The following is an 11433-nucleotide window of genomic DNA, read 5'->3' as shown; positions in this document are numbered from 1 at the left end:
TTTTTAAAGAAAAAGGTTGAAATGATAAGTTTAAAATGCGTTGTTTTAGAGCTCTTTTATGAAAACTACTTGATTTTTGTCAGGAGGAACATTCCCCATTTTGTGATACTCATCTCAAATTTGTTTTAATTCATTTGATGGAAAAATGTATTGTCTACCAGGAACATGTAATATCAGGCACCCAAAGAACTAATAATTAATCTTTCTACACAGATTACAGCAACTACAGAGCAAATAACATCATCAAAACAAATCTACGAAACTTCCTGCCTGAGCGCATAAATATTTATTCATAACTTAAGGCTAAATCGATTATCTTCAAGATGGGATCTTCCTAGTTGTTTTGTTTTTTGTGAAATAGTGCGATCAATTCATTTAATTTTAAAACCAATTCATATAAGTACATTTTTAAAACAATAGTCACAGAAAAAATTGCATGTGTATCGATTTCTTTTGCCCTGTTTTATCTTGTCGAGACATGATTTGTCAAGAGATAAATCATCTCCTGTCTCTTTCGATACAAGACAAAACGACACAAGAGACGAGAATCTTTTATCTAGGTGGTAACACTAGATCTCGTCTAGATAATGAAGCTGCAACAATGATATCATCAATTATAATAGAGCTAACTCCGGATTTTGAAAAGAAAACCTTCAGTAAAAAACAAAAAACGAACAATCACGGGCCTAATTTAGCAGAGAAGACACCGCAAGTCCCTGGACTATCGAATCGCGAGGGAAAGATCTTGTGTATCTGCTTAGTTGGATCAAGACCGCGTTTCATTTGAATTCAACGTGTACCGCGGGGCAGTTATCACTTTAGTAGTGCGATAAGAATGTGTGTATTTCAGACCGTAATTTTGGAATAGTGGGTTGTTTGTGCCATGACTGGTAAGTGGTTTGTTTGAATAATGCATACAAATAATTCTTTCAGATACTAACGATTGTATCATTTCAATTGTAAATAATATTCAGGTGAATATTATTAGAAATACCCAGTCTCGAAGAATAGAAGTAATATCATATTTTTTGTCTGTCAAAATTGTCTTTATTCACATTTTTTGAATGTCACGAACTTATAGAGGGCGTTTTCAAAATTCATGATTCTGTAGAACTCGTCAAAAGAAGTTGATATACCATAAATTATATTTCTCTTGAAATACATTGAAATTGATATTTTCTGAAAAGCTCCAGAATCGCTGAATCGTAGTTGTGGAACTTCAACATTTCCCTAATAAATGAAAATATTAATCATCCCGCCTTGGTCATTTCTCTCAGCTTTTGACTTATACATTGATTCAAACAATCTTTCCAAGTCTTATTTTGAAAATTGTTGGCAATACTTCAACAATTTCTAGTGTTTCGCATGGGTCAGATCTGGGCCCTTTACTAGGTATTCAATATACCTATTCATCAATGATATCGTAGTTGGTGTTGACTTTCTATTGCAAGTAGATGTCTTAAAACTCTTCCACCATGCAACATGTATCAAGAACTTGAATTTACATGGGAATCGTGTTGCCACATGTTTCCAAAATACTAATTTATCTCTTTTCTTTCAATAAACATATATTAGCAATTATCTCACCACAGTTTATCGCATGTTAGTTGAGATTCTTGAAATTCGAAAGAATCTTCACCGTTCAAATTAATACTTCTACACTCTTTCGCTCGAGTGGTATGTGATTCCTTATTAAGGAGTCCCTGTCATCAAATCAACTGGAAGCCGTTCAGAGGCACCTTTCGAAATATTTGTCGTTTAAACTGGACGGTATATATTCTACTATAGTCATAGATAATGATAAAAGGTATTTTTTTCAGTCTCGAGATGAGGCATAGATAGTTCTCTTTCTTATTTTCATTCAAGATATTATTACCTGCTCTCAACTACTACAGTTGCTAACTTTTCGTGTTTTCGGAGTGTCATCCACCCTATATATGAACGACGCACGAACACTAGTTCATTGTTGGGAAAAAAGTTTTTGAGCTTCTCTATATAGTGTTAATTTTTTAAATTAATTGAATAAACTAGCTCATTATATTCATGAACGAAGACCATTTTATGCACAGGATTTTCGGGAGAATAAAAGTTTTATACACTTTGAAAGACTGTCTAAAGAAAGTCTAATCGGAAGTCGTACTGAAAATCGTACAATTACCCAAAAAATTAGCCTTAATCAGATAAGCGCAATCAGTTGTGAACTAAAAACGCTTAGTTTGTACACAGCAATCAAGAATATAGATAAAATCTGTATAATAACTCGTATTCGAGTTAACTATCAGGACAATCCTAGAACAATCCAAAGTACTTGGACTGTTCTGGAGCAAAACGAGTCTTGAATAAAATTTATTGTGAAAATTGTATAATGATTATTATCGATATAGGGAGATACCCTATAATTATTAGGGGTGAAACTCCCTATAAGCACAGGAATATTCCAATAATGTATAACTTTGCGAAATAGTGAGTGGTATTAGTCAAATTACAATTTGACCAAACAAATCAGTCGATGCAGCTGGTGAAATTGTATGATATGGAATTATGTCGGTTTCTGGTACATTTAGGTTAGGTTAGGTTAGGTCCAAAGTGAGTGGGTCTATTCGACCCTCCATTGCAACCCACAAGGCTTTATTGTGGCTCACACCTATTCACATTCGACCAAATTAACCCAGCTGCTTAACGAAGCCGATTAGTTTGTATGGTGAGTGGTATTTCAGGTCAGATGATAAGAGTACGGCTTTGCCGAACTCTAAAAACCTAATTCAGTCCTCAGCGGGGCAGGCACAAAGTATGTGCTCTGCTGTTTCATCCTTTTCAAAACAGAGGCGACACACACTGTCTTTCGATAGTCCAAGTCTCTGCATATGATGATTCAAATGACAGTGACCTCCAAGAAGGCCTATTAGACATCTTAGTTCATCCCTACTGTAGTCCAACAATTGTTTGATATCAAACGTGAATAAACGCTTTGGAGTGACCCAATCCTGGAAGATTCTGCCAGAAGTCCATGAATCTTCTTGCCATCCAGGTGTTCAATCTTTGTTTGGCAAACCCTAAAGCGATGCCAATGGCAGGTTCTGGTCCGATGAAGCTGCTTGCAGCCCCTTCCTTTGCAAGGGAGTCAGCAGCCCCATAGCTTTACGGCCAGTATGGCCAGGAATCCAGACCAGAGATAATCTGTTGAGTCTTCCCATCGAGGAGAGTCGTTTTTGGCAATTCTGGTACATTTAACAAATTAGTGAATTTCCTTACCGTTGAATTAGACTTAGTAACGATGCCAAACCTCTCCATTGAAGTTTACAACTCTTTTTAGTAATTTCCATGACGCCTGAGAAACAGTAGTGTTAATTGTTAATGATAACGGCATTATAGAACGAGACGAACAAAAGCGATTTGGTAATCCATAACATTGAAGGTCTGTTATTTAAACACTTCTCCGTATTTCCCAATTGCATTATTTCCAAAAAAGGAAGTGTCCGTTGCTTTTTGCTTCTGGAAACCATAATGATAACCGCTTTAGATATTTGAGAAAAACAATAACGCCACATTTCACAAAAGTTTGTCTGCGTTATTATCTATCAGACAAACCCATTAGATACATCAGAATCACACATTCATAATAACGAATAATAATGTAGAATATTTTCAGGATTGTCTGCTGTCACTTTCTTCTTACTGGTCACCATAAATCTGTGCCATAGGTGAGTTGCATTAAATTTTTTCTATTCAATGTTTGAACTCTATAGCTGGCTGAAAAAATATGTTCAGAAAATGAGGTAAATGTTCAAATTTCGCGGGCTAGGTACATACATTCGATTAACAATGTTTTTGTTGTTACACCCGTCTCGAATATGTGTTGAGAGTTAATCATGTTCAGTTTGTTGGTGAGAGACATAAAGGTTAGAAGTGTTTTACTTGTTTCGGCGATTTTCTGCTATGGAAAAAATAGATCCAAGAATTTGCATCAAACTTTGTGAAAAATATGGAATAAAGTACTCAAAAACACTTGACAGTAGCATACGGTAATTGCACTCTGAATCAGTGAGATGTTTACAAGTGATAGAAGTTTTTTACAGAAGGTCGAGAAAATGTGAATGACGGCGCTCGCCATAGACGCCCCAGCACATCAACAACCGATGAAAATGTTAGGGAAGAGAAGAACATTGTTATGGAAAATCGTCCGAATCACTATTAGAGAAGTTGTGTGGTAGCGAAGTTCGTTCCAAAATTGCAGAATTTTGATAAAAAATACAGGCCAAGTTCGATCAAAGCCCAAGGTTTTGCTCACTGTGGCGTAGTGCGTTAGTAGTTTCTGCACATGGTCGTACGGTCAATACACAGTATTATTATTGTTAATCATGCCCGAAAGAAAATAACTCCGTCCGCCACTGGTGATCATAAACCAAACGTGACGTAGCTAAGAGCACACAAATGTACGATGATTCCCCGCCACCCTAGAAGCAGCGAAAATAATGCTACCGAACTTTGGTGAAATTTCTACGGCATTCGATTACGATATTTACGGTATCGACACAGTCAAGTGGACGTTACAGTGCGGTACGCGAAGTGATCTACCAAGGCGATAGACATTCAAAGAATAGTTGAAGTATTTGTTGCATTTAAAGTGAAATCAAGTTAGGTTTGATTATTGAGTATAGTCAATTATTGATGAACCCACGGGGAAAACTTAACAATACGATGAGATATTCCAAATCAAATGTTCTATTTATATCTTGACAGTAATGAATGCGAATCGTAAATTTCCGAAAATAGTTGGTTCTGTTCAGATATACTTTCGAATTCATAGAATCTGGAAAACATTTTTAAACGATAGTCGGAAGAACGAAGTGACCAACCTAGTGGCCGTCAGTCTCCTTTCGATGAACTAAAAAGGTTCTCAAATAGTGTCGAAAAATCTCATCCAAAATGTCGGTTCCAACATCGACAGTTTTGTTTGTTGGCTGTTCCTATTCAAACAGAAAGTGCACTGGTTAGAGAACACTTGTTTCATTTTCTACATAAAGAATTCCGATGTAAGTCCTTAAGTTTGTTTCAACGATGATTATATTCTTATTCAGCAATTTTATGGTTGATATCTTTTTTCAGCATAATTTGGTGAAACGTTGTATACTAGAAATGCATTTTTTTTTTAAATATTAACCGCTAAGAGAAACAAGTATATTCCTGCTCGATTTTTATATTTCAGAATTGCTCATAACGATATATTTGGCAGTATCATTTGGAATGAATACATAAATAAACCTTAAAATTTTAACTGTAGTATACATAAATACATATTATTATACATTGAGTTATTCAAAATACAACTGATATGAAGTTGAAAATGACTGCTTATATAGAGTGATTTTTAAGAGGTATAGGATTTGATTTTCAAAACAACACAAAAAGTTTGAAAAAATTGATGAGATCTTTATTGGAATAGATAGAACGATCAATATAATTTAATGTTTAAAGATGATTTCATGCAAATGTTGTCCGCGGCTCCGCTTTAGATGGTCCATGCGCAAAGTCCATGCTTCAAGATTGGCTTCCAGAGCGTCAGTCATTGCTGGTTTATCCCTGTAGACATGAGCCTTAGCATGACCCCACAAATAATCCAAAGGCGTTAAATCACACGATCTAGGCGGCCAATTGACGGGCCCCAAACGTGAGATAAACTGTTCACCGAAGGCAGCTCTCAATTAGGCCATTGTTTCGCGTGCCGTATGGTGTGTAGCACCGTCTTGTTGAAACCACATGTCAGGCACGTCCAATGCTTCCGTTTTGGGCAACAAAAAGTCGTCAATCATCACACGGTAGCGCTCGCCAGTCACAGTAACGTTCCGGCCATTGTCGTCTTTGAAGAAGAACGTCCCGATGATGTCACCGACCCATAATCCACACCAAATAGTGACTTTTTTGGGATGAATCGGTAGCTCTTTCAATGCTTGTGGCTGGTTTTCACTCCAGATGCGGAAATTTTGTTTGTTGACGTATCCATCCAACCAAAAATGAGCCTCGTCGCTGAACACAATTTTTCGATAGAAATGTGGATCTTGCTCCAACTTTGCCAGCGCCCATTCACCAAATGTTAAACGTTGTGGGAGGTCGTGTGGCTTCAATTCTTGTTCCAGCTGTATTTTATAAAGTTTTACACCCAAATACTTTCGCAAAATTTTCCACGTAGTAGAGTAACAGAGGCCCAATTGCTGCGAACGGCGTCGAATCGACATTTCACGGTCATCACGAACACTGGCGGATACAGCCTCAATATTTTATTCGGTCCCCACTCTACGTATGCGTCTTGGTGGTTTATTGTCCAGTAATGTAAACTGGATTCGAAATTTGGTCACAAGCTTCCAAATAGCTCCCTCAGTAGGCCGACGAAACTGCCCATAAATTGGAAGAAGTGCACTTTCTTCACTGAGCATGAATTTTGATAATAAAATTCAATAATTTGCAAGCGTTGTTCATTCGTATGTCGATTCATGGGTCAATTTTAAACCAAACTGAACAAATTTGACAATGACACAACACACGATTCACGCGTGATCTGTCAAACCCAGTGTTGCCAAAAAGATACAAGCAAATAAATCACACATTACTTGTTGGGAAAATATTTTTCTTATTTTCCGTAATATTTTGTTGGATTCTGAAGCATTATTCGTAGTGGATATACGATATATCCCCACAAGGAGTTTTTAATATGAAAGGTGTTTTTTTGTCCATCGTTCAATTTCCATGTCGTAAGTCAAAATGAGTTAATATTTCCACCGTTTTTTCATATAACTATCGCGACTAGAAATAGTTGAATTTGTCATTTGCATTCTGGTTTTTCATAAAAACAAAATGATGAACTTGTCCAAAATGGGTGAATTCTCTCCTTGAAATGCGAAACCTGATTAGGTAAGAACGTAAATTACCTTTCGAATTAAAGAAACGACATTAAATTAGTCAAGCAAGGTTTATTAAACAATCAGAATTAATTGTTTGTAATTGATTTTTTGAAGGTAATAGTAAATATAATGAGTAATAATTACATATATCCCATGATTTTCGTTTGATTGTTGGCAAAGATATTTAGATAATATTCCCCCACTTGCACATTTCCTTTTTTGCTCACATGCCAAGAAATCTCTTTTATATTCAGTATACGAAGTAGAAAGTAATTCAAATCATCTAAATAAACAATCAATTCAGGCCAGTCTCAACTCACCTGCACTGTAGTTCAATTGACTGACACCCATCAGAAAACAACTACGCTCCTGGCTAATACCACGAATCTAATCATTCAATTATATCGTTTTCACTACAAGTGCTAAGAAAAGAACCATTTTCAAAGGACGCCTATTGATCCTTGTTTCTGAAAGCCATATTGATGATCGCTCAAGATATTGAAGCCTTCCAAATATTTAAGGATGTGGTAGTTTACGGCTTCCTGTATGTACATTGATATATAAAGTTTGAAAATGTCCTTATAGGACGAAACTGGAGTAACGTTAGTTACAAATAAAAGTGGTAAAAAACATAGAAAGTTTCAATTCTCTTTTCTTCATTATGATTTCCTACCACGTAGTAACGGCTTCATCCATCAATTTACTTTTCTCTATTTCGTTTGTATTCCAAACATTCGTATGGAATAGAATCAGATATCATTCACAGGATTCCTACATAATATAATTAATGAAAAAGTAAAGATTCACTTACATGGAACAGTAAGGATGACAGTGTTCTATGTAAGATTGAAAAGTCTGCAGAATACTGGTACGAGTTCATTGGCGTACTTTTTAAGCAATGATATATTATAATTACGTCGTGTTGCGTGACACTTTCATGAAAAACTTTTTTCGCGTAGATATAGTGGTAGTTTTATAGTGCAGTACCATAACCATACAGTTTTTGTACGAATCACAAAAACTTAAACATCAAAATTCTACACTCATACAGTGCTTTCAATATCCAGTAAATCAAAACTGAAACCCACTTGAAACGAACATAATGACAAAACTCTCCAACACAACAGTACAAAAACAAAACGAAATTACAGAATCTGTCAATTGTTGCCAACTGAAAGATAGACTTGGTACCTCTGACGTAGCAGTTCTGGTATGTGGGAGCAGTGTTTGTATTGCGAAGCTGATGGGAAAACAATCTACAGAATCGTATGCTCGACCTCTTCAAAACTTGACGCCTCTTCGAATTTGAATGTATTCAATAGTGCACCAAAGTTTTCACACTGGACAGTACGCCGATCGCAGAAACTCAAAGGAACTTCTATCGTCACTAAATTCGAACACGTTTTTATAGCATGCGGTTTCTTGAATTTCTTTCGTTTCCGTTTCTTTCTGAAATTTTCACCTTTGGAAAAATATTCTGCATGCACGACAACATTAAAACAATCCCAATTCAACAGGACTGTAATGCAGAGCGCTCACGATATTTTTATAGCAGCAGTTCGAAAAATATTATTAGAATACAACTCTACGACATCCCATCAATAACGTGTGCCAATCAGAACAGCCTAGCAATAGCACGGACCAACCAGGAGTGAGTATTCGCATGGACTCCTCACCACCGTCACCACCATCGTCCCCACCGTCACCACCCTCTGAAATTACAAATACGAGTGATCTTGCAGCTCGTCAGTCAGTCGTTGCAGAGACTTATCTGCCGTAGTAGCAACCAGGACATTTGGTACCATTTGACCACTGCCTGCTAGGCCAAATTGCATCTTTTCTAATCCTGACTTCGGCCGTGAGAGCCTATGCTCTTATATTTCCTATTATTTCCTGGATGCTCAAACTTGCACAATCAGTAGTCAACGGTAGTATACCACTACGATTTCCATAGCAACATATGGCAACATATCAACATATACGTAGTATTAACCAATTAGAAAAGCCGTTCTAACAAAGTTTTCTTCCTTATACGACGAATTGTGCAAATTCGGATATGCGGTTGGTTAGCTCGTTCACGGGTAGATGGCGCGATGACAAACATGTTGTTTGTCGTTCGCCTCAGCCTAGTTCGAAGAATGAAATGAATTCGATTTTCAATTATGGGAAATAATCGACTTCATGTTGATGATAGACACTACCTCGCACTGACGAGTAGCCAAACAGCTCGAAACCAGTCTTCAAGTTCCAATAATTGAAAATGAATTGTATAGCCAACAGCGTACGCAGGAATAACTTCAGTGAATAGTCCTGCACTGACACCTGTCACATATAATCGAACGCCTTTCGTAGTATTATCCAGGGGAGTAGTTGTTTCTGATAGGTGTCAGTCCATTAACCTATAGTGTAGGTAAGTTGAGAGTGACCTGAACGAATTGTTCTTTCAGATAATTTGTAACAAAATTGCTGAGATTATAACTAGTTCAGAATGGATATTGAATTCGTATAAAAATGTTGAGTTTTATGAAAACGTAATAGGTTGTCTATTCTAGACATCTTTGAAAGATTTATAAATCAGGTTAGCAATTCACCGCTCACTTTTTTGATAGTTAGTAAAAATATACTTCTTTCATCCCAAAATCCGTAGCATTTTCACACTTGTCATTGCAATCAATCATTCATGATCTATACGTATATCTAATAAAACTCAACTACTAAAATTTCGATGCTAATAACATATTCAAATTAACCGGCATCGTCGATCTTCGAAATGTTTTAATTAGCTACTACTTGTGTTTCAAAAATAGCATAGTCCGTCATCAGTTACATCATGCACTTGAAAATAATACTCTAGGTCATGACTATTCAGAAACACCTGAAGAACTTCCTATTATTACCGTTAACTTGGTGGGATTTACAGAGTGAACATGAAAAGTGTAAAGCTACTGCAAAACAATTCAGATCAAATTAGAAGCGAAGACTATTTTTGTAACAACAAATGGCTTTTCAAGTCATGTTCACAAGTAATTTTCAAATGTTGGATCCTTAAAAAACTTTCAATAGACTATGGTGTAGTACGGTCGGTAACCAGGCGGTTCGACGTGGGTGCTTTGTTCACTCACTCGAATTGACTGCCGTGTTGGTCGGTGGTTCAAGCCCTAGTCTGAACGATCGATTTTCACTCGCTATCGTCCAACCCATGTTAGGACCTCGTAGTAATAAGGCCTCGTTAATTCGTAGCTCGCACAAGTTTCGATTTCTGAAGGTTGTCATTCGCAAGGGTGCGACAGCTGATTAACGGAAAAACGGATCTTAAACAGATCGCTGATAAATTTATTTGTCATTCAATTCAAGAACCTTCAACTCGATTTGAATCTTTCTAGAAGAATATTTATTCTATAGTATCGTAAAGAACTCTTTTCGCGACAAGCAATATCCGATATATCTGGTCATTGGAACTGTCAAAAAAGAAGATGTTGCTGCTGTAGCATGCTTGTTTTTCGGATCTTACTCCACTGGGTACGAACTCGATATGTGAAGGCTCGAAAAATAATGAACCTCTGAAGAAATGTTTATCCTAAATTATCCATTCTGTGAATATACTTTCCTGAACAAAAAGAGGGAAGTACATTTTTTAATTTGAACAGTGCTGTCGTAACATAATGATTATGACTGGAGCCTGTAAAGTTATGAGCCATGCATTATAAGCTGAGACCATGAAAATATAAAAATTGAATCATTTCTACTGAAAACTGTTATCCTAATTGACTCTACTGATAGAAGTGACCAAAACTCTACTCTAAGATGTGTAACTCTACCCAAATTTAACCAACTTTGTATTTTACGGTTTCGATTTTTCCATGTACTGAAGAGACAGAGGTATTGCCTTTTGCTTCGGGCATGTAGAATATGTTATGGCAAATGAAGATGTGAATTTATTAAAAAATAATTATCTGATATAGCCTAATGTTGAATATCTAGTCCACAACCGGTTCAACCACAATCAAATTTTCCTGGCTTGCTTCAATACAGTAAAAATGTTGACCACATATATGCCAAAGTATCATTCTTCTTCGCTAAGTCTTTTCAATACTACTAACCTCATAGCTTGATTAATAGGGTTAATGATGCTGACAGGGATGGGTCAGAATTTCGTGTATAGAGCCTGACATACAAAACTAGTTAGTATAACTGCGACATCTCAAGATACTTTGACTTAAGCTACATCCTCACTGGGTCGACAGTGTCGTCAACGAAGTCGATCTATCGTCGACGAAACCGATCGACAATGTCAACTTAGTGTGTACGCCTAAATCGACTTGACGATCGACAAAATATCTCCATCGACATGTCGAATGGTTTTCCATCGATAATCAGTGAAATCAACGGATAATGGATAAAATGGAATGGGAAAAACTAAAAACAAATATTTGGAAGATCAAAAGCAAATAATATAAAACCGAAGTATAAGGCACGATGCCCTGGTAGAAATTTCCAATGAATTTGATATAGGAAAGCAAGTAATAGAAGAAAAATT

The 11433-nt window shown here is 36.5% G+C and overlaps 1 protein-coding gene across 1 annotated transcript in view; it reads left to right on the top strand.

Moving 5' to 3' along the window:
• Positions 1 to 740: 740 nt before the first annotated feature.
• Hexo2 (beta-hexosaminidase 2) overlaps positions 741 to 11433 on the top strand; it is a 37069-nt gene continuing 26376 nt past the window's right edge. The window contains exons 1-2 of the mRNA XM_074172522.1: positions 741 to 890; positions 3650 to 3701. Of these exons, the coding sequence (XP_074028623.1) occupies positions 884 to 890; positions 3650 to 3701 (59 nt within the window). The 5' untranslated portion in view covers positions 741 to 883. The remainder of the gene's footprint in view (positions 891 to 3649; positions 3702 to 11433) is intronic.

The sequence above is a fragment of the Leptinotarsa decemlineata genome, unplaced genomic scaffold, assembly GCF_025532065.1.
Source record: "Leptinotarsa decemlineata unplaced genomic scaffold, Ldec_3_MD MMD2_tig00000133_RagTag_RagTag, whole genome shotgun sequence".
NCBI lineage: Eukaryota > Metazoa > Arthropoda > Insecta > Coleoptera > Chrysomelidae > Leptinotarsa > Leptinotarsa decemlineata.
The sequence above is the reverse complement of the archived record's forward strand: the minus strand, read 5'-3'. Positions and strand labels throughout refer to the sequence as shown.